This window comes from Oncorhynchus mykiss, chromosome 21 (assembly GCF_013265735.2).
Source record: "Oncorhynchus mykiss isolate Arlee chromosome 21, USDA_OmykA_1.1, whole genome shotgun sequence".
Taxonomy (NCBI): domain Eukaryota; kingdom Metazoa; phylum Chordata; class Actinopteri; order Salmoniformes; family Salmonidae; genus Oncorhynchus; species Oncorhynchus mykiss.
Window position 1 is genome coordinate 20,364,847 of NC_048585.1, and position 27,967 is coordinate 20,392,813.

The following is a 27,967-nucleotide window of genomic DNA, read 5'->3' on the forward strand; positions in this document are numbered from 1 at the left end:
GGAGCGTCATTTGGGTCCGCCTACCAGCTCTTCCAGCAGGAGCTTCACCACGCCCCTTTTCCATGAAGAGCTTCGGCTGTGCTCTGGTTGGTTGTTTCGAACAGTGTATGCACGTTTGGAGAGAGGGTTAACTGACAACTAATGACAGAGAACTCAACCTTTTGGGAACTTTCAAAGAAAACTATACGAGAGACGGAACAGGTAATGTATATACTGCTGGTGAGTTAACACTAGACAATTGTTTCCGTGGCGTGAACGAATCTGTCCTTTCCTCTCTCAGCCCACGAGGAAGCAACAAGTGCCCCGTGGCTGATATCTTCTCTCGAGTGGAATACTATTTCATGTAGTTTCTAAGTTCGTAAACCCTATTATAGTCTACACAATAGACTAGATTGTGTCTCATGGTTTTAATGAAAGGCGTGTAATATGGTAGCCTGCTTAGATTACTGAACTTGTTTTACATTTAATGTACAATTAGGCGTACACCTCTGGAAAAACACGGGTAAAGGATTTTAAAACACAAATTTCGAAATGAGCGAAGAATTCGAAAACTCCAAATTTGCCGACGTGTCCATGTATGAACCTGCATAATGAGCATCATCATGTCACACAGGTTATAGACGCCCTACTAATGACTGCGTGTTTGAAAATGTTGCCATGGATACAAACTGCAAGGAACAGAAATGCTTGGCCTTGGACAACCATCCACCTTGCCAGAAGATACCGACACTACCTTTTACCATTGTGTACACTGAGCTGCACTGAGGTCGGAACACAATCGTGGTTACATTAATTAAGTATGGTAGTCAAACATTCATCCTGCTGCACAGACCCTATGGAAGCTCTAGTCTAGAGTGCCTGGTTAAATTGCGTTTACGGGCATTTTTAAACTCCATGGTTAAAGTAGTATGATCATATATTAGTGTTGAATTACTTTGACGTTGAATTATGTTATATTACTCAAATTTACTCATGGTGGACATAATGTGTTACAACATAAGACAAAAAAATTCACCACACGAATTACAGGAAATACCCATCCTTTTTATCTCAGATTGGTGATGTTAGTATTAAAGTTTATAGTACTCCGTTTATGATGACTATAACAACTGCGCACACAGTTTATAGGGCTCAGAGTGGCGCAGCGATCTAAGGCACAGCATCTCAGCGCTAGAGGCGTCACAACAGACCCTGGTTCGATTCCAGGCCGTATAACTGGCTGTGAATGGTCCCTTAGGGCGTCGACCGGGTTAGGGTTTGACCGTCGTTGTAAATAAGAATTTGTTCTTAACTGACATGCCTAGTTAAATTAAATAAATCAAGAAGTCACACAATCTATTCCTTAAAACAGATTATTATCTTTGGTTTAGTACCGGTGTTTGTCATAAGCGCCAGTCCATAGGAGGACTTAGAACATAGCTGTCATTTTCAGGCTATGGTGGCTAGAAAATAAATTGCGCGCTCCTCCCATAAAAGTCTGACCTCAAAGGTCAAATCATGAAGTCAGTGAACTTCAGGTCGGAAAGTCGGAGCTCTGTAAAGATGTCTGTTTCCGAGTTGGAGGGCCGTTCAAAAACGATTTCCCCCAGTGGGATCTCGTTTTTTTTTTCAGAATTCCCAGTTGTCTTGAACCCTCAAAAGTCAAGAGTTTTCCGAGTCCCCAGTTGTTTCAAAGACAGCATTAGTCTCAGCGGAGGTAGGGTGAGAACAGCAGAGGGGTCCACTGCTCACAGTCCCTGCTCTCTCGTTCCTCCAGTGAGACTGATCAGAGAGAGGGGACCTGATGGAAAAAATTGAGTCGCACCACATCTGCCTCGGGCACAAATTGTTCCTATGACCAGAGAAAGTTAAATACTCGATATTCAAATAGACACAACGAGCTACTAATAATAATAAAAATGCAGGGCTATCGATACACTTGGCTACTCATTCATTGCAGCTGCAGTGCGAGTGGAAGTAGAGTGCTCTTTGTAATAGTGTTGAATAAAACTCATATAAACAGCAGATCTTTGCTTTATTCTTTGACAGTCTCTCTCTCTGGTCATGGGTTTAAAAGTTATGTAGTCTCACGGAGGCTAGTATCAAACTTTTTTTGTGCCCAGTGTCATGGAAGCTGTAGTAGGCACAGTGAATTGATCTATCGGATTGGTCAGCACATTCTGCTCACTCGATGTAGTCACAGATCTCCTGGTCCGCAGGATAGGCAGAGTTAGTCTTTTCAGACAAATGAAATGGTTGAAAATAGAAACACCGACCCTGTGCACCTACCGCCAACAGTGCAACTCGGCGGGAGAAGAAAAGAAAAAGCATCGCAAGCCAGTGTGCCTTTAATGTTAGCTTTTCTACAGAAATGTTTGGCGATCGACTAGGAATGCCTTAAAGATCACAATCGACTAGCTTGTGACCACTGTTTTTATGAATAGAAATGGTACTTTTGACATAATTCAACTTTATCAGGTAAAAACTACTGAATAAGCCCAAAACCATGCTATGATTTATTGATTTTGATGATATTAGTGAAATCATTAAAATATGTTTGTCCTGGCTACATTCATGACCCTGAAGAAGGCACAGTGATGCTGAAACGTTGGTGGTTTGTATATAGTGTGTGACTTTTTGATACATTTTTATGTCCTGGCTACATTGACACAGTTGAGCCGGCGTGAGATATGAGTTGGAAAACGTACCTCAATGCAGGAATGGGATATGCCACTGTACTCCAAATTTGACCTTTATCCACATGCTCCATCAATAAGATTAAAATACTACTTGTGTTCCCAGAAAACTTCCCATTTTGTGCTCATGCTAGCTACCAGTAGCCACTGCAGCCATTATGGAATGGCACATGATGTTGAACAACAAAGGATCTGATAGGCTGACACTGTCATTTAAAAATGGCTGCTGTGACTAATGGTAGCTAGCACAAGGATGAAAAGGGCAGTTTTCAGCGGTATTTCTATCTGCTCGATGTATCCTCGTGTTCATCAGCATGCTTCAGTTCGATGTATCATTGTGTTCGTCAGCATGTGTTTGTCAGTATTTTTCAACAGATAAAATGTGCATGAAAACAAGTCGTCTCTCATTGAATGACAAAAAAAAGACTTTATTGAAGAGTCCCTACTGTTAACAAATCACTGACGAAGGGACGTAGACTTCGGCTCAGAACTTTGGCTTACCTCCAGAAAAAAAGTGTGCCCGAACTGCTGAAAAAACACTCATCGAAGTACAAAACAGGGAAAACATGCCACAATTTCATCATAATATATGCACAAATTCTACTGAACTGTTTCAGCTGGGAAGCATGTGGACACCTTTAGGAAGTAGAGACGCTGTTGTGCCCTCTTGAGAAGGGTGGTGGGGGTGTTGTTGGTCCATGACAAGTCCTCAGTGATGTGCACGCCGAGGAACTTAACTCAGGACTCTCTCTACTGCAGTCCTGTTGATGTGGATCGAGGCATGTTCCCCCCCTTTGTGTCCTGAAGTCCACAATCAACTCCTTTGTTTTGCTGACATTGAGGGGGTTGTTGTTATCATGACGCCACAATGCCAGTTCACTTACCTCCTCGCCATTGGCTGACTCGTTGTTGGTTATCAGGCCTATAACCGTGGTGTCGTCAGCAAACTTGATGGCGTTGGTGTTGTGCAACCATGCAGTTGTGGGTGAAGAGGGAGTACAGCAGAGGACTGAGGACATACCCCTGGGGGGGCCTCTGTGTTAAGAGTCAGGGTGGAGGTGTTGCCAATCCTCACAGCCTGTGGTCTACCCGGTAGGAAGTCCAGGATCCAGTTGCAGAGGGTGGTGTCCAGACCCAAGGCTTCGAGCCCTGGGTCCGTATCTTCTGGCAACCATCCACCCTTTTTCTGGAAAGGAGATGCCCTTGATTTTATGGCTTACTTTTAGGCTACATAATGTTAGGCTATACCAGAAAATACATTTTTCTGGCTATGTAGCCTACCGTTACAACTTGAGATGGATAGAACATGTTTGACTACAGACTGATTTTATGTCCATTTAAATATCCTGTTCCTGGTTTTCTGCTAGAGGAATACCTTAATAGCAAGGTTGTGCAGGTGCTTCCCTTCGCTTAAGTGTGTGCTGCTAACCCAGAGGAAGACCATTTCACCAGCAGCAAAGGGATCCAAAATACTATACCCGTTTTAGAAACTCAAGTAGACCTGCTTATTGTTTCTTTAACATACACATTTCTGTATCTGAATTGAGCTGTAATGTGAAAACAAATCTTTTTCATAGGTATTTCTCAGATGTAGGCCTACCACGCAAAGATGATTTTTTCCCCTTTGTGCTGCTTTTGTCAGGCAACTGTATTTACCATCTTGTGGTAGCATTTGTGCAATAAAATAAATTAGGCATAGGGTCATACTTGAGATCTGGACTGGATCCAGACGCATGCATGCGTGAGGAGTGCGCCCCCAAAACAGCCCTGATTCTGCCCCTCTACCCCGTAATCACCATCTGGCTGATCTCTGGCATTATGCCTCACATTTTGGGGAAGTGGAGTCTCCAGAAGGAGGCCAAACCAAAAAACACTGCCACAGATAAGATATGAACAGCTTAATGGGTTAAACCCCCACGTGAGCCCATATGTGCTGCTATCTCCCCTGGACGCAATGGAGATCATGAAGACCTCTTGGTTTTCCCCTCATTTATTTAGGGTACTGTTGACTAATGGCCAGACTGGGACCAGTGGGAGAGTGGCAGAGGAATGGTTACAGGAGAGGGAGAAGTGACAGAAGAAATACAATCAAATTGTATTGGTCACATACACATTTTGCAGGTGCAGCAAAATGCTGATGTTTCTAGCTCCAACGGTGCAATAATACCTAACAATACACTCGTCAATTAAGAAATATCAGTACGTGCAATTTCAGTCTGGAATATATGCACTGAGTATACCAAACATTAATATTGAGTTGCACCACTCCTTTTGCCCCCAGAACAGCCTCAATTTGTCTGGGCATGGACTCTACAAGGTGTCGAAAGCGTTCCACAGGGATGCTGGCCGATGTTGACTCCAATACTTCCCACAGTTGTGTCCTTTGGGTGGGGGAGCGCAACTCAATATTAGGAAGGTGTTACTAATGTTTGGGCTACTCTTTGGACAGTATATGAATAGAAAATGTGTTATAGGAAAGTTACTTATAGGACGAGCCTTGACTACAATAGAGTATATACATACAGTTCAAGTTGGAAGTTTACATACACCTTAGCCAAATACATTTAAACTCAGTTTTTCACAGTTCCTGACATTTAATCCTAGTAAAAAATCCCTGTTTTATGTCAGTTATGATCACCACTTTATTTTAAGAATGTGAAATGTCAGAATAATAGTAGAGAATTATTTCTTTCAGCTTTTATTTATTTCATCACATTCCCAGTGGGCCAGAAGTTTACATGCACTCAATTAGTATTTGGTAGCATTGCCTTTTAAATTGTTTAACTTGGGTCAAATGTTTCGGGTAGCCTTCCACAAGCTTCCCACAATAAGTTGGGTGAATTTTGGCCCATTCCCCCTGACAGAGCTGGTGTACCTGAGTCAGGTTTGTTGGCGTCCTTGCTTGCACACGCTTTTTCAGTTCTGCCCACAAACTTTCTATAGGATTGAGGTCAGGGCTTTGTGATGGCCACTCCAATACCTTGACTTTGTTCTTAAGCCATTTTTCCACAACTTTGGAAATATGCTTGGGGTCATTGTCCATTTGGAAGACCTATTTGCGACCAAGCTTTAACTTCCTGACTGATGCCTTTATGTTGCTTCAATATATCCACGTAATTTTCCATCCTCACGATGCCATCTATTTTGTGAAGTGCACCAGTCCCTCCTGCAGCAAAGCACCCCCACAACATGATGCTGCCATCCCCGTGCTTCACGGTTGGGATGGTGTTCTTCAGCTTGCAAGCCTCCCCCTGTTTCCTCCAAACATAATGATGGTCATTATGGCCAAACAGTTCTATTTTTGTTTCATCAGACCAGAGGACATTTTTCTAAAAAGTACGATCTTTGTCCCCATGTGCTGTTGCAAACCGTAGTCTGGCTTTTTTATGGCGGTTTTGGAGCAATGCCTTCTTCCTTTCTGAGCGGCCTTTCAGGTTATGTCGAAATAGGACTCGTTTTACTGTGGATATAGATACTTTTGTACCTGTTTCCTCCAGCATCTTCACAAGGTCCTTTGCTGTTGTTCTGGGATTGATTTGCACTTTTCACACAAGTACATGTCTCCTTCCTGAGCGGTATGACGGCTGCATGGTCTCATGGTGTTTATACTTGCGTACTATTGTTTGTACAGATGAACGTGGTACCTTCAGGCATTTGGACATTTCTCCCAAGGATGAACCATACTTGTGGAGGTCTACAATTTTTTTGAGGTCTTGGCTGATTTTCTTTTGATGTTCCCAAGATGTCAAGCAAAGAGGCACTGAGTTTGAAGGTAGGCCTTGACATACATCCACAGGTACACATCCAATTGATTCAAATGTAAATTAGCCTATTAGAAGCGTCTAAAGCCATGGTGACATTTTCTGGTCAACTTTGTGTATGTGAACTTCTGACCCACTGGAATGGTGATACAGTGAGTTATAAGTGAAATAATTTGTCTGTAAACAATTGTTGGAAAATGTATGTGTCATGCACAAAGTAGATGTCCTAACCGACTTGCCAAAACTATAGTTTGTTAACAAGAAATTTGTGGAGTGGTTGAAAAACTAGTTTTAATGACTCCAACCTAAGTGTATGTAAACTTCCGACTTCAACTGTATGAAGTGGGTAAAATGGTATGTAAACATTATTAAAGTGACCAGTGTTCAATAACTATGTACATAGGGCAGCCGGCTAGTAAGTGACTAAGGTTCAAGGCAGGGTATTGGGCGGAGGCCAGCTAGTGATGGCTATTTAAAAGTCTGATGGCCTGGAGTTAGAAGCTGTTTTTCATTTTCTCGGTCCCAGCTTTGGTGCACCAGTACTTTCCGTCTCGTAGATGGTAGCGTGTTGAACAGGCCGTGACTCTGGTGGCTGAGGTCATTGATGGTTTTCTTGGCCTTCATGCTACACCGGGTGCTGTAGATGTCCTGGAGGGCAGGCAGTGTGCCCACAGTGATGCATACATTCATGATAATTTAATTTTTTAATTTCCAGGATTGGTTGGTTGGTGTGGTAACTTTGGCATGTTGCCTTAGGGCAGTCATGTAAGCTCACTTTGTTCAGCAGAAGTTCCTCTCTTTCTGCCAAACATATGGCATGCTAGGCTACTGGTTCTCAAAGTACACATTCAAAGGATGCATTCACCAAGGATTTGAATATTTCATAGTCTCCCCAGCACAAATGTTTCTCTGTTGGCTTAAATGTCTTCTCCTTTGGCCAGGTTTCAGCTGGGCTGTAGCCTGTCTGGCTAACAGCGAACGTCTCCATTGTCTCACTCTCTACCTGCCGAACCCTCATGGCTAATGACCTCATTCAATAGTACATTTCTCAATTCTTCTTATATAAAAACAGACATGATTTGAGTGTCGTATTTTCCTGGAGTCTTCTATTACAAGAGTTGACTTACTTCTATAGGTAGGGCCTTACTGAAATTACCTCGCTGACCTGAATCAATGAACATCGATTAATTGACAGAGTGAGAGGAGTTTCTTTTAGGCGTCCTGTGAATATATACAGTTTAATTCTAGAGGTCTTTGGACTCCTCTGACAGTTGATGAGTCCAGTTTCAAAACAATGAACAGGATGAGAGGAGGATGCTGAAAGGGTGTTTGGAGGTCATTAGTTAATGACAACCGGGTCTATGGTAGCTTTTGTTTTTACTGAGGGCTGAGCTTTTTTCATGTTAAGGGGAAAGGTTTACCCAGTCCCACTCCCCTCTACCCCGGGGATTATCATACAGGCAAGTAACCCTCCTTACCTGACCATCTGTGAGGGTCTTCTTCAGGGCCTCGGATGTCTAGCAGCTTATCTGACCACTTTGATAAAGCCGGTTACAAATTAGCCTACACGTCTTAGGCCCATATTTGGTCTTGCATTGTGTCCTTTTTTAGGATTTTCTTTTTTGAGTTTTAGCACAATGGAAAACACTAGGCTAACCCTAACCCTAGTCTTGTATACCTTCTTAAGATAACCCAAAAAATATGTATGTTCCTGTCATAAGAGCATTTCGGCATACCCTAATACACACAGAACATTTCCTCAACAAGTCAAACCCCTTTTTTTTATTCTGTTGACATCATCCAGTCACAGTTTCAGATGAGGTCATTAACTGCCTTGTCCTTACAACTGACCCATTTTTGAATACAGCAGCTTCTGCAGTTGTTGCCATCACTGCAATGATCAGATCACAGCCCTCTCCTTGATAATCACAGAATCTCTTCCTGATGACTTTGTCAGTATGGCCATGGAGCCCTATTCATTCTGGAAAATGTATTTAAAGCAAATGTCAACATTTATGAAACTGTCAGGTTAGATCAGTGCTCTTGGCGGTCTTTGGGACATTCTTAGCTACTTCAGTTGGGATATTGTTTTCTGAAGGGATGATGTCATCTGCGTTGACTTGCTATTCAGTGGCCTAGCTAGCCTATGTTAATCAGCGAGCGAACTTCCCCCGATGAATGGGCAAGCTGCCAGTCCTTCCGCAGCTTAACGGGCACAATCACCCTATAGGAGATCTAACTCAATGCTGGCTCCCTTTGACAACTTTCATTTGGTTGCCTCAATTTCGGACTTCAATAAATCCATCCATTTTTACTCCCTACCAGAAGTGTGACTGTCTCAATTTTTTTTTTGTCTTTTCAAAAAAAAAAAAAAAAAAAAAAAAAAAAAACTTCCCAGCAGCCTCAAAGTGCATGCTGTAGTAATAGACTAATCAAACCAGGATGAAGTGGGATTGGCAGGTGTCTCCTCAGTTCACACCTAAAAGCCGATGAGGGGCTTTCCTGGCGACCCGTCATCTTCAGGACAACTCTTCTTGAAGGACATGGGTTTGAGCCTAAATGATGTACGCTACACTTAGGCCTAATCCTGCCTGAATGCACCTACTCCCATAATGGATACAAGGTCCATTTCTGATGGAGAGGCACCGAATGAAACCTTCAACTGACAGGCCAATTAAGTTGAGACACAAAGGGCTCAGCAGGAGAAGTTAAATAAATGAGAAGTTGGTAGTCTCTGGGGAGAGTGGAGCAGACCCCGTTTGGCAGGAGAGCAGGGTTAAAATAAAAAAGGTTATGGCCCCATGTGCTGGCTTACAGCCCCTTTACACTCTTACGTTAGACTTATGCAGCTGCTCCATGCTATTGGTAAATACGCAAATCACCCCCCTAACTCACTAATTCGCACACACTTTACAATCCACTGTGAATGCACATCAAACACATGATGTACTCCGACTGCAGCTCCATCCATGTGCCACGTGCTGTCTGTAGTATTGTGATCGGTGAGGGTGGATCGTCCATGTCTGGAATAGCCCCTGATCCTCTTAAATGATTACTGATCCCTCATCCATCTGTGTATGTTTATCTTCAGGACTACAGAGAGGCTTGGCTCATGTCCCTCTACTTCATTAAACCTTCCCATTTACTCACTCACAAAGGGAGACCCACCATTTCAATTCATTTAAAGAGCTGTCAGGTTTTTGATTTGTAGTTTTACATCCCGGTTCTATCAGAAGCAAAACACGTGAATAATAATGTACCTAACACGGTTTATATTATGAAGCAAAAACTAGCTCATGCATATTAATTCAAACATGCATTCTGGACCCAAAGGTCATTGTTGGAAGACCAGTTTTGATTGAACAGGGCTGCCAAGAGCGAACAGGCATTGTTCAAGTGTTTCAGCAACCACTGTCGAATGTGCGAGGCAGCGGCCCTTGTCAAGTGTCGAGCCTTGCCCTTTCCTCACACTCGCACATTCACTTCAGCCAACCCAGCAGCATAAAACACATTCTGTTTTTGAACGGCTCTCTTTTCATTTCTCGCTCCCTCCCTCGCATTGACTTTTGGTGGTGGTGTGGACGCACATGCTGCCCTTTTGGTCCCCACGGGGAGGCATTCTCTCAGCTCGCGCATTGGGGCCCCAGATGCAGCACATTCTAGAGACTAGTGCTCCCTTTGTCCTCTGCTGTCAGCCCCATACGCCTCCCTACTCAAATTGAAAGTCACCCCATTCTCTCTTTCTCCCCCTCTTTGTTTGTCTACTGTCCAGTAGTTTAGACCTACTGATCTGCTCCAGGAGCAAGTCTTGCCAGGGTTCCAACTATGGCAGTGCTTGTCACCTTTTAGCAAATCAGGACATGTGCACTGGCCTGGGCACCCGCATAAGCGTTAGACAATGCAAACTTTGGGACAGTCACAATGTGCAATTTGAACCCTGGCCCTTGCCCTTTCCTCTTCAGTCTTCCCCACACCAAACTTTCCCCTTGCGATCATGTTTTTTGGAGTGGGGCTTGGGGAAGGAGGATGGGATGAGGAAGTGGCTGGTTCCCCTGCCCCCTAGCCCTCCATTTCCACTAGCTCCTTGCAGGGAGCTCCCAGGGCAGGCTGCAGAGTTGGGATGATGGACGTGTGGGGTGGCTGGAGGGGGGTGTGGTGTGTAACAATGGGTGCTTTGTGAGAGGAGGACTGGCTGTGGCAGGAGTGGGGGGCCTCCGCAGCGCTGAGCAGAGCCACTTCATTAGTGAATGTTCTCCCTCCTCCCTCCATTCTCTCCTCCCTCTGTCATTCTCTCGCTGGCTGTCGACATTACACACTCTAAAGTCTGGAACCAGCCAGTAGGAGCCTGCATGTTTTGTGCTGCGCTTTCTGCTTTCCGGTCAGAAGCAGGGTGGAGACAGGTTTTTCCAACTTTCTGGGGGTTCTACGCAGCTCTTTTCGTACATGACTACTGTCTTCCTCCTGTCCTAAGGTAATTCTGCTTGTCTGCACTGCTGTCATCCTGTTCTCTGCCGAGAGCAACGCATCACAGATGAGACATGGATTGATTTCTCTCACGCTGTGTCAGAGTAACTGAATGCACATTTTTTTTTTGTGCACATAAAGAGCTGTCTTTGAAATGACAACAGCGTATTAAGTAGCTGAAATGTGGATCTATGATTAGGGTTGCAAAATTCTGGGAACTTTCAATAAATTCCCTGGTTTTCCAGATATCCTGGTGGAGGATTCTGGATTTTCTGCTTCTTCCCTCCGGACTCGGCGAATCCCCCATCTGGGATTTCGGGGGAAACCAGGGAATTTATTGAAAGTTCCCAGAATTTTGCAACCCTATCTATGACATTGAAATGCGGTCATAGTGCTAGGGTTTTAGTTTGTGCTGCCTGCCCCTCGGGTCTATGGTGACGTTTGTGTTTGAGTACTGGAGCTCAGCCCAGTAGAGAAGTTTACATTCTCAGTCTCTATCCTACAGAACAGACTGGGAAGGGGATTTGGGTGGATTGCTGAGGGAGAAAGGGAGCAATTTTGGGGTGTGTTGGGGGGGGAGCTGTGTTTTCTTGTTGACTAAAGTGTCAGAGGCTATTATAGCTCATTATTGTCTCTCGCTCTCCCTCTCTTGTTCTCACACACACACACACACACATCCTTTGGGCCAAGGGGATGGGTCTGGGTAATCCCCTACATCCTGGGAGGAAGAGGGAGAGCTTTACATTCTGAATTGTATATAGTTGTGTGTGTGATATATATAAACACACACACACACACAGTTGAAGTCGGAAGTTTACATACACCTTAGCCAAATACATTTAAACTCAGTTTTTTACAATGCCTGACATTCAATCCTAGTAAAAATTCCATGTCTTAGATCAGTTAGGATCACCACTTTTATTTTAAGAATGTGGAATGTCAGAATGATAGAGAATTATTTATTTCAGCTTTTATTTCTTTCATCACATTCCCAGTAGGTCAGAAGTTTACATACACTCAATTAGAGGTTGACCGATTAATCGGAATGGCCGATTAATTAGGGCCAATTTCGAGTTTTCATAACAATCGGAAATCGGTTTTTTTGGGCGCCGATTTGCTGATTTTTTATTTTTTTTATCTACCTTTATTTAACTAGGCAAGTCAGTTAAGAACACATTCTTATTTTCAATGGCGGCCTAGGAACGGTGGGTTAACTGCCTCGTTCAGGGGCAGAACGACAGATTTTCACCGTGTCAGCTCGGGGGATCCAATCTTGCAAACCTTACAGTTAACTAGTCCAACGCAATAACGACATGCCCCTCTCTCATTTCACTCCACAATGAGACTGCATGTTACGCGAATGCAGTAAGCCATGGTAAGTTGCTAGCTAGCATTAAACTTAAATTATGAAAAACAATCAATCATAATCACTAGTTAACTACACATGGTTGATATTACTATTATCTAGCGTGTCCTGCGTTGCATATAATCTGACTGAGCATACAAGTATCTAAGTATCTGAATGAGCGATGGTAGGCAGAAGCAGGCACGTAAACATTCATTCAAATAGCACTTTTGTTCGTTTTGCCAGCAGCTCTTCGTTGTGCGTCAAGCATTGCGCTGTTTATGACTTCAAGCATTGCGCTGTTTATGACTTCAAGCATTGCGCTGTTTATGCCTTCAAGCCTATCAACTCCCGAGATGAGGCTGGTGTAACCGAAGTGAAATGGCTAGCTAGTTAGCGCGCGCTAATAGCGTTTCAAACGTCACTCGCTCTGAGCCTTCTAGTAGTTGTTCCCCTTGCTCTGCATGGGTAACGTTGCTTCGATGGTGGCTGTTGTGTTGCTGGTTCGAGCCCAGGGAGGAGCGAGGAGAGGGATGGAAGCTATACTGTTACACTGGCAACACTAAAGTGCCTATAAGAACATCCAATAGTGAAAGGTTAATGAAATACAAATGGTATAGAGATAAATAGTCCCATAATTCCTATAATAACTACAACCAAAAGTTCTTACCTGGGAATATTGAAGACTCATGTTAAAAGGAACCACCAGCTTTTATATGTTATGTTCTGAGCAAGGAACTGAAACGTTAGCTTTCTTACATGGCACATATTGCACTTTTACTTTCTTCTCCAACACTTTGTTTTTGCTTTATTTAAACCAAATTGAACATGTTTCATTATTTACTTGAGGCTAAATTGATTTTATTGAGTTAAAATAAGTGTTCAGTATTGTTGTAATTGTCATTATTATGAATAAATAAAAATCGGCAGATTAATCAGTATCGGCTTTTTTGGTCCTCCAATATTCGGTATCAGCGTTGAAAAATCATAATCGGTCGACCTCTACACTCAAATAGTATTTGGTAGCATTGCCTTTAAATTGTTCAACTTGGGTCAAATGTTTCTGGTAGCCTTCCACAAGCTTCCCACAATAAGTTGGGTGAATTCTGGCCCATTCCTCCTGACAGAGCTGGTGTAACTGAGTCAGGTTTGTAGGCTTCCTTTCTCTCACACACTTTCAGTTTTGCCCAGAAATTGTCTATAGAATTGAGGTCAGGGCTTTGTCATGGCCACTCCAATACCTTGAGAGATGTATGTATGTATGTATGTATGTATGTATGTATGTACAGTGCCTTGCGAAAGTATTCGGCCCCCTTGAACTTTGCGACCTTTTGCCACATTTCAGGCTTCAAACATAAAGATATAAAACTGTATTTTTTTGTGAAGAATCAACAACAAGTGGGACACAATCATGAAGTGGAACGACATTTATTGGATATTTCAAACCTTTTTAACAAATCAAAAACTGAAAAATTGGGCGTGCAAAATTATTCAGCCCCCTTAAGTTAATACTTTGTAGCGCCACATTTTGCTGCGATTACAGCTGTAAGTTGCTTGGGGTATGTCTCTATCAGTTTTGCACATCGAGAGACTGACATTTTTTCCCATTCCTCCTTGCAAAACAGCTCGAGCTCAGTGAGGTTGGATGGAGAGCATTTGTGAACAGCAGTTTTCAATTCTTTCCACAGATTCTCGATTGGATTCAGGTCTGGACTTTGACTTGGCCATTCTAACACCTGGATATATATATAGTTTATTTTTGAACCATTCCATTGTAGATTTTGCTTTATGTTTTGGATCATTGTCTTGTTGGAAGACAAATCTCCGTCCCAGTCTCAGGTCTTTTGCAGACTCCATCAGGTTTTCTTCCAGAATGGTCCTGTATTTGGCTCCATCCATCTTCCCATCAATTTTAACCATCTTCCCTGTCCCTGCTGAAGAAAAGCAGGCCCAAACCATGATGCTGCCACCACCATGTTTGACAGTGGGGATGGTGTGTTCAGCTGTGTTGCTTTTACGCCAAACATAACGTTTTGCATTGTTGCCAAAAAGTTCAATTTTGGTTTCATCTGACCAGAGCACCTTCTTCCACATGTTTGGTGTGTCTCCCAGGTGGCTTGTGGCAAACTTTAAACAACACTTTTTATGGATATCTTTAAGAAATGTCTTTCTTCTTGCCACTCTTCCATAAAGGCCAGATTTGTGCAATATTGTTGTCCTATGGACAGAGTCTCCCACCTCAGCTGTAGATCTCTGCAGTTCATCCAGAGTGATCATGGGCCTCTTGGCTGCATCTCTGATCAGTCTTCTCCTTGTATGAGCTGAAAGTTTAGAGGGACGGCCAGGTCTTGGTAGATTTGCAGTGGTCTGATACTCCTTCCATTTCAATATTATCGCTTGCACAGTGCTCCTTGGGATGTTTAAAGCTTGGGAAATCTTTTTGTATCCAAATCCGGCTTTAAACTTCTTCACAACAGTATCTCGGACCTGCCTGGTGTGTTCCTTGTTCTTCATGATGCTCTCTGCGCTTTTGACGGACCTCTGAGACTATCACAGTGCAGGTGCATTTATACAGAGACTTGATTACACACAGGTGGATTGTATTTTATCATCATTAGTCATTTAGGTCAACATTGGATCATTCAGAGATCCTCACTGAACTTCTGGAGAGAGTTTGCTGCACTGAAAGTAAAGGGGCTGAATAATTTTGCACGCCCAATTTCTCAGTTTTTGATTTGTTAAAAAAGTTTGAAATATCCAATAAATGTCGTTCCACTTCATGATTGTGTCCCACTTGTTGTTGATTCTTCACAAAAAAATACAGTTTTATATCTTAATGTTTGAAGCCTGAAATGTGGCAAAAGGTCGCAAAGTTCAAGGGGGCCGAATACTTTCGCAAGGCACTGTATGTGTGCTTAGTCATAAAAAAAACATGTCAATCTTTGAGTCATAATCTCTTAAGGTAAAGCACAGCGCTTTACAGCTAATCTAGATAGTTTCATTCGTTTGTCACTAACCTATATCATGTCATTTACATGGCACATGGTCCTTGACTCATGTCCTTTTCAATCAAATCAAATTGTATTTGTCACATGCGCCAAATACAACAAGTGTATACCTTCCCGTGAAATGCTTACTTACATGCCCTTAACAAACAGTGCAGTTCAAGAAGAGTTAAGAAAATATTTACCAAATAAACTACAGTAAAAAGTAAAACAATATCGAGGCTATATATAGGGGGTACCTAGTCAGTGTGCGGGAGTACAGGTTAGTGGAGGTAATTTGTACATGTAGGTAGGGGTAAAGTGACTATGCATAGATAATAAACAGCGAGTAGCAGCAGTGTACAAAACAAATTGAGGGGGGGTCAATGTAAATAGTCTGGTGGCCATTTGATTAATTGTTCAGCAGTTTTATGGCTTGGGGGTAGAAGCTGTTAAGGCTGGAAGGTGTAATTGATATCATGGACTGATGCTGAATCAGTGTTGTCCCATCCCATTCTTGAACTTTCCAGACTACATGCTAAACAGCCCTTTAGCTGAATGTGTTTTAAAAGTGTTCTTACCTAGATGAGAGAGAAGCTCTACTATTGAGTGAGCTAAGTTACAATGACAAAATATACAGAGATGGTTGCTACTGCCAGATGTTTCTGAGCCCTGTGGACTGTATCATCCTCACCATGTGTGTCAGCTGCAGATGTTTCAGATTTTCTGGAAGTGTTGTTTTTGTTAGCACGTGGTGGATAGGACATGATGATGCGTGAGCCACATGTATCGAATGGGAATGCTTGAATGTGTTGTCATAATTGGTATATAATCATAAAGCAAGATCAAGGAGGCAGCAATCTCTCAACCCTATTTCCTATAAGAATGGTGATTTGATACCCCCTTTGATACATGTGGCCCATGTTCCAATGCTGTTTTCTAGATATTTTATACTTAATAGCCTCGTGTCTGTTTCAGGATGAAAAGGTGAATCTCCTCTGATTGCAGCGATGGCAGTGCAGGCTGGCATACAGGTAAGAAAATGACTTATTATCATGCGCATACAAGGATTTTTGGATTTTTTTGTTCAGAAGGGGTAACTCTGTTTCCCTCAAAGGCCCAGTCCAAAGACCTCTTCTCATACCGTGGTCCCTATCCCTGCTGTGTTTACATATTTAAAGGATAGGAGTAGGAGTCGGGTGTAAGCAAAATTCCTTGGATACAATGGCAAAGCAAAATCGTGATTTTTTATTATTTTTTTCATCAGTTTAGGACCCCCTCACAAGTCATTCAAAATCTCTTAACACTTTCCTGGTTTAGCTAGTCTATTCAGGAGGCGGACTGACCCCAATCCAATCGCTTTACTGTTTTTCCTGGTCTTATCTCCAGCAACGTAATCTGTTTGCTTTCAAGGCTGTCTGATATCTGAGGAGGCCAATAAGACCCCGTGGTCAGGGCCGTACTACATATGAGGACACAGAGGTCTGGATCTCGTACATTCTTTTGTTAAATAAAACAAATGGAATAAACTATTTGATTTATTTTTTGGGGGGCACACAGTTGTCGAGGATCTCAATTTACTGTTGAGTTAAGATAGTGTATTCCACTAAGTGCAATTTTGAAACTTGGATGTACATAAGCAGTTTTCCAGTTATGTTACTCACTGATAGTCAGTAAAAATGTTTTGATTGGTAAATTAGTTCATTTAGCCAGCTAACTAAACTTGTAGTAATCATGGCTGAATTACTGACCGGGCACGTGCCCAGGGGCCCTGACCTCCAGGGAGCACCCATTTATTTTGTTAGTCACTCTCACTCAGATATTATATTAACATGGTAGAATTGTAGAAAATGTGCTTTAAAAAAATTCCCACCCTGTGGCAAAATGTGTACAATTGCAGAAAATGGTCTGAAATGGAAGTTCTGTAAAGCAAACTCATTTGTTTACTTTTTGTTAATAAAATAGTTTTGCTGCAAACAGATCCCTCTGTAACATATTAAATGATAGTTTTTAATCACGGTGCTGGGTTAATGTTTAGCAGCTAATTATATAGGCACTAGGCTATGTGTTTGTAGATGGACTGAAGGGAATGTGATTATGGCTAGGGTTATTTTTTGCTGTTTTTCATATAGCATGTTGTAGTTTTTAAATGGTATAGAAATGCAGTAAATGAGCTTCATCTTTCCCCCCTGTCCAGACTTCACTAAAACTCAGACCTTGGTTACGGCAGTGGGGGGTTTCTACTCTCTAGGTCAAAGGTCAACGAGAACCATGGGAAGATTCCACAATTAGGAGGAGCATAAAGGACTAGCAGGTGTAACTCTGGCCCTGTTTGAATCCTTCCTTCCTCTCGTCCTTGACGTTATCACTGACCTGATGTAGGGCTGGGAATTGCCAGGGACCTCATGATACAATATTATCATGATACGTCGGTGCCGATACAATGTGTATTACGATTTGATACTATGATTTTATTATGCTTTGCTGTTCCTAACAAATTGCTCACCCTATGTCTGCTGCAGAGGGATGATGGAGAGCCATGAGAAAATGAGTGTTGATCAGGGAAATAAAAGTGCTGAAAACATGTTGGCTCACTATTTTAAAAAGATGGAGAACAAGATATAGGATGAAAAATACTGGAGTTATGGCGTAGGTACAGCGCAAATATTATCGCGATATGTAACTGTAAACATCTTTTTCACCATCACTAATCTGATGTGACATTAGTGAAAGCAATATAGTGGAAACGTAGTTTTTTCGCACTCAAATCATGTGATTCTGTTAAGGAAGGGTGAAAGGATGCATTTGAGAAGTATTCAAACTCATTGGCTTGGTGTCTGACTTGTGATCACACCAACATGCAATCAAGAAAGGTCACACCAACATGCAATCAAGAAAGGTGGTAGGTATTCTACTGCACAAGTACTACCATAAAGGATCAGTTGAATTGATGTCTAACTACAATAAGCCCACGTGAGGGCTACTAAAGCTTTCATTTCTGTGAAACCTGCATCCAGTCAGGTGACGCTGGAGAGGTCACCACGGGTAATCCCCAATGGTATGGTGGTAATCTCCACATGTTTATGTAACTCAAACACTCCACTCCTAGTCGCCTTTTCTCTAATTAGCTATATTTGATACGAGTAAGATGGAAAACAACATATGTTGCGGGGTTGCCTTGCCCAGAGCACCAGCCAGGCACTTTATCCTTAGAACACAGTTATGTAAGGGAGAGGGGGTTGGGGAGGAGGAGTTGTCTTCTTATTTCTGTATTAATTAAATGCATCTCTTTTTGAGAACCAGACAGAATTTTAAATACTTTCTACTGAGCAGGGCCATTTATGCTCACTCTTTCTATCTCACTTCTACTTGCTCTCGTTCTCTTTCTCTCTCATACCCTCCTTCTCTCTCATATTTTCTTTCTCTCTCATACTCTCGTCAGTCTGGGATGTTTTCTGTGACATCTGATATCTCCAGCAGTGATAACTTGACCCCCGTTCTCTTCCCCCACTGAAGTTTGGGAGTCACTCAAATGGGGTCGTGGAAAAACTCCCAAAGAACAAACGAGGCCTTTCTGTGAGGCTAAACCCAGGGAAAGTCTCAATCATGATATACCAATGAGGGTGTGGGAGAGAGGAAGCGATAGCGGATATACTGTCAGCTGTGTGTATGATTGGATGTTGATCTGATGTGACTGTAGAATACAAGGCTTGTTCCAGCCTCCAGGCATTCTCCTCCCCTCAGCTGATTTCCTTTCCCTCACTGCGAGTGGAATGTCACCGCAGACATCTAGTAGGCCGTCTCAGAGTACTTGGTTGTCTCGACTATTCTTCTATTCTTCTTCCATTTTAGAGTCCTACAAAACGCTGCTCAATCTCCAAGGCAACCTTTCCTCCGTCTATTTGCATTTCAATCTAATTAGTGTAGCTGGATTGTTTTTTTGTTGTTTTTTTGTCCAAATGTCGAAATTGTATACTGATGAATATCAACATGTTTGAAAATTGATATACTTCAATCATGTTATTCTTGCCCTGACAAAAGCACAGTCTGTGCCAGGGGCTGAGTTCTAGTAGCCTGTGTGAGTGAAGGATTTCGGATTTCTCCCCCTGGTCTATCCCACTGCCAGCCGTGTCTAAACCCACTTCCAGTGATCCATGCAGCTCCTTTAGTCTACGAGCATTTGGATACAATCACTACAGTGCTGGAATCCATACTGAAAATATGACACATTTCCTTTGCCAGGCTGACACCACTTGTAATATAATGGAAGGGTTGAATGACGGATGAATGTAAGCGATATGCTCGGAAGATTTAATTGTCAGCCCCCAAAACCTTTTTCTGCCCTCTTCCCATAGTAACGACACCAGCTGGTGGTAGTTTGTCACTCAATGTGTTTTTTCTATATTCCCCCCCCCCCCCCCCCCCCCCCCCCCGCAGATGTGGTTCGGGGAGAAGTTTGACACGCCCCTGCAGAGTCCACGCAGCCCATTGACCCTGCGCCATGGGCCGGGCTTGGCCGATGTCTTCCAGTATGACCAGTGGCTGGCCGTGCGCCACGAAGCCACACTGGTACCCATGCAGGAGGACCTGGCCATCTGGCTCACCGGGATGCTGGGTAAGACCAGGAGGGTCATGGGGGAAAATAATTCAAAAAGTGTGTCGTTGTCTGGTTCGTGTGGCATTATTTGTGCTCTGAACCTGGCAATGGAAGTTTGTTGGATGTGCAGCCTAGAATTCTTCCTTTTTTGTTAATAATTTGGCCTTAAATGTCTTGCCCTGTCATTCACCCCTCACTCCCAACATTACATACTCATGCTAATATTTTCCTCTCTGTCTCTGATACACAGGAGAGGAGGTGAGAGCGGAGAGCTTCATGGCGGAGCTGAACAACGGTGTGAAGCTGTGTCGGCTAATTGGAGCTCTGCAGAGCAGGATCTCTCAGAGCAGGGCCTCGGATATGGGCAAGGTGAGCTGTGATGAGAGGAATGGCGGTGGGAACAGGATATTAAGGAAAAGTAGGGGAGTGGGGAGAGTGGTAAGGATAGGGTAGTTTGAGTTGGTGGTCTGTTTCCCATCTGAAAAGAATTGGTGTGTTTGGTTCTGAAATTATTTGTTTTTCTGTCCATTTGAAAATATTACCTAACCAAGAATGGTCATATGTCAACTGTGATGCATGTGAGGTTAATTTTTTTTAACTTTTTGAATGCCTTTCCCTGCAGTTGTTTCCCATGAAGAAGGTGGCATGTAAGTGCAATGCCTCTCCAGGGTCCTTTTTCGCCCGCGACAACACTGCCAACTTCCTGGGCTGGTGTCGCCACATAGGCGTGGAGGAGACGTACCTGTTTGAGTCGGAGGGCCTGGGTAGGTGTTTTAGTTGGTCAGGAGGCTGTACTGACCAGTAGACACAGCAAGTAGGAGCTAATCACAAACGGCCATCGCTCCAGATAGTTTTGAAGTGTATATTTGGGTAATTTTTTTCTCGGCAGCCTCTAGTTAGCTTAGCATTCTAGCACAAATGTCCACAGGTATCAATCAAATCAAAACCCATTCAGTCTTGTGTAATCAGTGGAGCAGAACCATGGTTGTACAGTTGAGGTAGGGTCCAACTCCATTCCATCCCACCACTCATGTAACATTACTACATTATCCTTGGCGTTAATTCCCTAGGAGTTGATTAATACATTACTACGTTGCCCTTGGTGTTGTTTGATACATTACAGCATTACCCTTGGAGTTGATTAATGGCTTCTTAGCTTAATCGGTTCAAAGGAACATGGGCTGAGTTGTAAGCCTTTAATGATTGAACGGAGCAGATGCCTCCACTGCAGCCATTTTCTGGCTTTTGTTTAAGCCATCCTCCTTAATAACATAATAGGATCCACCATAGAGAGCAATTAACATAAGTTCTTTATGTGGACACCTTCTCATTATAAGTAATGGGTTTGTGACACTGCTGCTATGCTATACAACCATGTCGTCTCTCTACAGTATGTATTTTCTCTGTCTCTCAGTTCTGCACAAGGATCCCCGGCAGGTGTGTCTGTGTCTGCTAGAGATCGGCCGCATCGTCTCCAAGTAAGTTTCCCTTGGTTGATAGATGATGTACAGTACCAGTCAAACGTTTGGACACGCCTACAGTGATTCCATGTGTTATTTTATCGTTTTGATGTCTTCACTATTATTCTACAATGTAGAAAATAGAAAAAATTAAGAAAAACCCTTGAATGTGTAGGTGTGTCGAAACTATTGACTGGCACTGTATGTGCTGTAGGTGTTGCACTGTGACAGGTATCAGATGAGATCATTCTAGAACATGACCACCACGTTTTGTTTTGACCTTTCACTGATCCTGTAGTTATGCAATGTGGTATGTTGGGGTAGAAAGATGGACAATGCAGCAAAAATGAATATGTGTGGCATCTTTTTTTCCATTCCTAACAGTCCTTTTAGAGCACTGAACTGATCTGTTTTTCTCCATAGGTATGGTGTGGAGCCTCCGGTGCTGGTGAAACTGGAGAAGGAGATTGAGCTGGAGGAGACCCTGCTGAAGACGACAGAGCCTGCTACTGCAGTCAAAACCTTCACTGTGTGCTGTCAGCATGGAGGCCTCTACCAGCCTGGGGCAAGTCACAGGAGTTAAAACTGCTATTGTCAAATTTGTACTGACTAAATAGGGACTCGACTCCACTTTCGTCTCATCTCTTGTTCTATTAAAATAGTTAGTTGTTGACCCAGTTCATCAGATCCAAAATGGCGGCAGCAGTGGCTCTAGTTGCCTCGCTGCTCAGGGCTGTATGAGTCATTATGGTCCTTGTGATGCTCCATCCATCCGGGGTCATGTGACTCTGTAGCCTGTGGCACCAATGCAGCGCAGTCACAACATCAACGGACATCAGAACGCTTCCTGTGTCCACAGCCTAAGCTGCATGACACTTAGCCTTTGATTAGTGTGTTTGCCAAAGCGGTCCTCTTAAACTACAGTATTCAGAGGCTGCTACTGAGTGCTGCTCTTTAGCCTTTCAAGTCTTTGCAACTTATAATTGGTTCATTTGATTTCATCGGTTCATTGAGTTTTCCTGTTAGCAACTGTGCTTTATCCTTAGGCGATGGGTTAATGAAACAGGGTTTCTCAATGTTTTAGAAAATGTCTTTCCCATGTTCTTGCTTCCTTAGCCAGGACTCTATAGGCCCATGTTAATTCTCCCTCTGTGTTACAGGAGCAACATCTGACGGACGAGCCTCCGTGTAACTGCTCCCAGAGAGTATCTATTGAATACCTGTCAGAGGGCCGTTACAGACTGGGAGACAAGACCCTCTTCATCCGGGTAAGCAGCACACACTGTATAGTGAGTGACACACTGAATACTCCCAAATATTGAACACCAGTGTTGGGGTCAATTCCACTGCTAAGTGAGCATTAGACCTGTAGCTAGTGACACACCCTTTCTGTCCTCTGCCAAGTGACCAGGAAACATCTCTCCACCTTAACCTCATTCATTACCTGGCCACTAATCCAAAGGTTCAGTCTCGGTGCCTGGCACACGTTTGGCTGTGTCAGCACCGTATAAATTAAATTACTACACATGACGTAATTCTATGGTCAGTACTTGTCTGGTCCTTTTATACCTTCACATACTATAGACTGGATAGTCCTGTAGACTTGAGACCAACCTATTATATAGACTAGATATTCCTGTAGACTTGAGACCAACTTATTATATACAGTGCCTTGCGAAAGTATTCGGCCCCCTTGAACTTTGCGACCTTTTGCCACATTTCAGGCTTCAAACATAAAGATATAAAACTGTATTTTTTTTGTGAAGAATCAACAACAAGTGGGACACAATCATGAAGTGGAACGACATTTATTGGATATTTTAAACTTTTTTAACAAATCAAAAACTGAAAAATTGGGCGTGCAAAATTATTCAGCCCCCTTAAGTTAATACTTTGTAGCACCACCTTTTGCTGCGATTACAGCTGTAAGTCGCTTGGGGTATGTCTCTATCAGTTTTGCACATCGAGAGACTGACATTTTTTCTCATTCCTCCTTGCAAAACAGCTCGAGCTCAGTGAGGTTGGATGGAGAGCATTTGTGAACAGCAGTTTTCAGTTCTTTCCACAGATTCTCGATTGGATTCAGGTCTGGACTTTGACTTGGCCATTCTAACACCTGGATATGTTTATTTTTGAACCATTCCATTGTAGATTTTGCTTTATGTTTTGGATCATTGTCTTGTTGGAAGACAAATCTCCGTCCCTGTCTCAGGTCTTTTGCAGACTCCATCAGGTTTTCTTCCAGAATGGTCCTGTATTTGGCTCCATCCATCTTCCCATCAATTTTAACCATCTTCCCTGTCCCTGCTGAAGAAAAGCAGGCCCAAACCATGATGCTGCCACCACCATGTTTGACAGTGGGGATGGTGTGAGCTGTGTTGCTTTTACGCCAAACATAACGTTTTGCATTGTTGCCAAAAAGTTCAATTTTGGTTTCATCTGACCAGAGCACCTTCTTCCACATGTTTGGTGTGTCTCCCAGGTGGCTTGTGGCAAACATTAAACAACACTTTTTATGGATATCTTTAAGAAATGGCTTTCTTCTTGCCACTCTTCCATAAAGGCCAGATTTGTGCAATATACGACTTGATTGTTGTCCTATGGACAGAGTCTCCCACCTCAGCTGTAGATCTCTGCAGTTCATCCAGAGTGATCATGGGCCTCTTGGCTGCATCTCTGATCAGTCTTCTCCTTGTATGAGCTGAAAGTTTAGAGGGACGGCCAGGTCTTGGTAGATTTGCAGTGGTCTGATACTCCTTCCATTTCAATATTATCGCTTGCACAGTGCTCCTTGGGATGTTTAAAGCTTGGGAAATCTTTTTGTATCCAAATCCGGCTTTAAACTTCTTCACAACAGTATCTCGGACCTGCTTGGTGTGTTCATTGTTCTTCATGATGCTCTCTGCGCTTTTAACGGACCTCTGAGACTATCACAGTGCAGGTGCATTTATACGGAGACTTGATTACACACAGGTGGATTGTATTTATCATCATTAGTCATTTAGGTCAACATTGGATCATTCAGAGATCCTCACTGAACTTCTGGAGAGAGTTTGCTGCACTGAAAGTAAAGGGGCTGAATAATTTTGCACGCCCAATTCTTCAGTTTTTGATTTGTTAAAAAAGTTTGAAATATCCAATAAATGTCGTTCCACTTCATGATTGTGTCCCACTTGTTGTTGATTCTTCACAAAAAAATACAGTTTTATATCTTTATGTTTGAAGCCTGAAATGTGGCAAAAGGTCGCAAAGTTCAAGGGGGCCGAATACTTTCGCAAGGCACTGTAGACTAGATATTCCTGTAGACTTGAGACCAACCTACAAGATAGTTCTGTAGACTTGAGACCAACCTATTATATAGACTAGATATTCCTGTAGACTGGAGACCAACCTATTATATAGACTAGATATTCCTGTAGACTGGAGACCAACCTACAAGATAGTTCTGTAGACTTGAGACCAACCTATTATATAGACTAGATATTCCTGTAGACTGGAGACCAACCTACAAGATAGTTCTGTAGACTTGAGACAAAGACATTTTGGAAAAGTAAGCTTAGTACCGATGTTGGGTATTTAAGGCTGATAAAATGCTTATATAACTGGAAAGTAAAAAACCGCGCCAAGTGTAAAAAGCAGCGGTGTAGGATACAGGAAGGAGGAAAGGTCTGTCTCACGTTTCCACACAGCAGCAGATCACTCCCTAAGCTCATTAGGGAAGCAGAGTGGATCTTGTTAGTACTGGACCTACAGGAGGGATTACACCCTTATTGGCCAAGGTACAGCGTTAACACTTCCATCAAAAAGCAGCTGGAAAATAGATGGTGGCTGTAGATAGTAGTTGGCAGCACTGTAGATATTAGTTGGTGGTAGTAGGAGTGAGTAGTGATGGTAGTAGGAGTGAGTAGTGGGTGGTAAGTAGGAGTGAGTGTAGATGCGGGTCTCGAGGAATAGTTAAGTAAAAAATAACCATGTTAACCCTTTAAAGAGTCTAACTGCAATGTCTCACATTTATCCCTGTCTCTCCCCCTCTCACTGTGGTAGATGCTGCATGGGAAGCATGTGATGGTGCGTGTGGGGGGTGGCTGGGACACCCTAAGGGGTTTCCTGCTCAAGTACGACCCCGGCCGGGTGCTCCAGTTCACCACTCTGGAGCAGAAGATCCTGGCATACCAGAAGGGTCCACTGGTCCACGGCTCTGCAGCAGCAGCCCCTCCACCTGACATGGACCCTCTCGCTGCAGTCAACCTCATCCCCTCGTCTTCCTCCTCGTCTTCCTCTGGTTCGGCCTCCAAAGCCACCTGCACCCCCGTCTCGACCCCTACTCTGCCCAGGAAAGTAGCCGCAGCACCCAAAAAGATCCTGCAGATGCCCTTTCCTTCCCCCAAGAAGCCCACCCAGAAGCCCTTGCCAATCCCCAAGAAGGTGGCTGCTGTGTCGCCCACCCTGTCTTCGCAGCAGGGCCCAAGCCCTTCCATTCACAGTGGCAAGAGCCAGCAGACGGCACCACTGCTCCATTCCTCTTCTTCCCCAGCTGTGGCTCCTTCTGCCCCCAAGCTGAAGCTCAGGCCGTCCCCTCGCGGCGCCCTCTCCCAGCCTCGTAGCCCTGTGTGCCCCGAGCCCTCCTGTAAATTTCCTAAACCCTCCTCCACTCCATCCACCCACACCTCCATCACAGTGCCACGCCCCGCCACAGCCCCACCGAGGGTCCCCTTCCAGAAAGAGGGCAGACCCCCAACCGGTGCCACTCAACGCCGCCTGTCTCAGAGGCGGCCCGCCTCCCCGGCCTCGCGCCTTCGTCCGGATGCTGCCAGACGGGTCCGTCCAACCCCCCGTGTGACTGTGCAAACACCCAGGCCGGCAACGGCCCAACCCACCAGGACACTAACCCCTAACCCCAGGACTGCCACAACAGCCCTGCCCAAATCCACCATCTCGCTCCCCAAGAGCAAAGACACCACAGGCAAAAGCCAGGCCCAAACCAGGGCCATCCCCAAAGTGGTTGTGCCTCTACGTGGCGGCACCACTGGGCGGTTACATGGGGTCCCTAGTGGCTCTACCGCTGTTGGCAAGCCAAACCAGAGAACGGTACGGAGGCAAGCGCCCTCTGCCATCATCCCCTCTCTCAAACCGCTGCCCACCAAAACGGCCCCCCAAAATACCAGCCCCAACATCAAAGCCCTCCCTTCCCAAAAGAACACTGCTCTCACGAAGAAGACCCAACTCAAGAACAAAAGCGAGGACCCTTATTTTGAAATGAACGGCAGAAGGCATCAGAAGACGTAGTTGGGCGACGTAGTAACGTGACGGGGAAGGACTGTACTGTCCTACTGAACATTAGTGCTTCCATCACGGTATTTGTCTGAATAAGTCCCCAACCAGGATTCAGCAGAACACCAATGTCCACACAAATGTATACCCAACCGGGTATAGATGCAGCAACTGTCAAGACACAAGCTAGTGTTTCACTTTCAAAACGCCATTTGCACCGCTACCATTTTTACATTTGTTTCTCAGTTGGTCAGATTTTTTTTAATCTTACTTACTTTCTCATTTAATTGTCCTGTTGTCAAAAGTTCATGCTTCAAATAGCATCTGACAATAAGTCAGTTTTTATGCTGTCTTTGAATGGGTTGAGAAGTGAGTGATACTGATTTTATCTGAGGTCAGCTCAATTCAGTCTTAAGCCTAACACCGAAACACTCAATGGTTGTAAACCAACATCCCATCAACAGACTTTTGTTTTCTTATCCTTTTTCTATCATTTTGAGTGCTTTTGAAAGCTTTCTAACATCTATTCGTATGTCTTGAGGTTCTCTACAGAGGGCTCCATCTTTGTCCATCTGATCTGATAGATATTTTTCTCTGCATATAAAAGTTATACTTTTTAAACATTGGCATTTTCTTTTCAGAAAGGGTCATTTCTGTGCAAAGCAGAGCTAACTAAGGCAGCACACTTTGAAAATGTTAATTATTCATTACAAAGCAGGTCATTGTAACCAACTGTTTGACAGGAAATATAACTGGACTGAATGTTTGTCCTCGGTGTGGATAAGCTTTTCATTGATGGAGGTTTGATTGAATATAGACATTTGTTTTTCTTTCTCAGACTGGATGATGATGATGATGGTGGGGTGTTTTCCATTTTAGAGGTCAAATTAAGCACTGTTGAAATGTTTCTCGTGTGCCTTTAGAAATGACTGTTGCTGAGTGGCGTTAGAATGTACTAGAAACTAGGGTTTTAATATTTTTTTTACAAATGAGAATTGCACAAAGTACAAGCGCTCGGACCACGTTTCTTTATTTTGTATTTTTTTATTACATGGTCAAATCTCAAATGAATTACTACTGATAATATGCCTGTTACACGCCCTTTGAACTCGTAGAGGCGATGGCAACTAAGGGACAAGCAAAGCCATTAATCATTTTCCAGAGGCGGAAGTTATCGTGAGGTAGATTTTAATTTGTTTTGTCATCTGAGTCTTTTCATTGATCGTGTTTTTACTTTTCTATGTGGTTTTCATGTCTAAGTTACTTTGTCTGTTTTCTTGGTCAGCACTTTATGAAAACCTCTTGGTGCGTTTGTCACTTTGGATGTTGATTCTGTTGATTTGTGTTGTCTGATCTACCTTTGTTACATTGTCCAATAAAAGGCCAAACGTTGGCAGACTTCCTGTAAAA

The 27,967-nt window shown here is 43.4% G+C and overlaps 1 protein-coding gene across 3 annotated transcripts; it reads left to right on the top strand.

Moving 5' to 3' along the window:
- LOC110499962 (GAS2-like protein 3) lies at nt 1-27,967 on the top strand. Of its 3 annotated transcripts, none has more exons than XM_036957213.1 (9): nt 1-219; nt 16,208-16,263; nt 19,667-19,844; nt 20,077-20,195; nt 20,449-20,590; nt 21,241-21,304; nt 21,710-21,851; nt 22,447-22,554; nt 25,331-27,967. In XM_036957213.1, the coding sequence occupies exons 2-9, from the start codon at nt 16,240-16,242 to the stop codon at nt 26,570-26,572; spliced, it is 2,019 nt and encodes a 672-aa protein (XP_036813108.1). In that variant the 5' UTR covers nt 1-219; nt 16,208-16,239; the 3' UTR covers nt 26,573-27,967. The 3 variants fall into 3 exon arrangements, with proteins under 3 accessions (XP_036813108.1, XP_021432700.2, XP_021432701.2); XM_021577025.2 differs by having other exon boundaries at nt 2-201; XM_021577026.2 differs by lacking the exon at nt 1-219 and adding an exon at nt 10,750-10,907.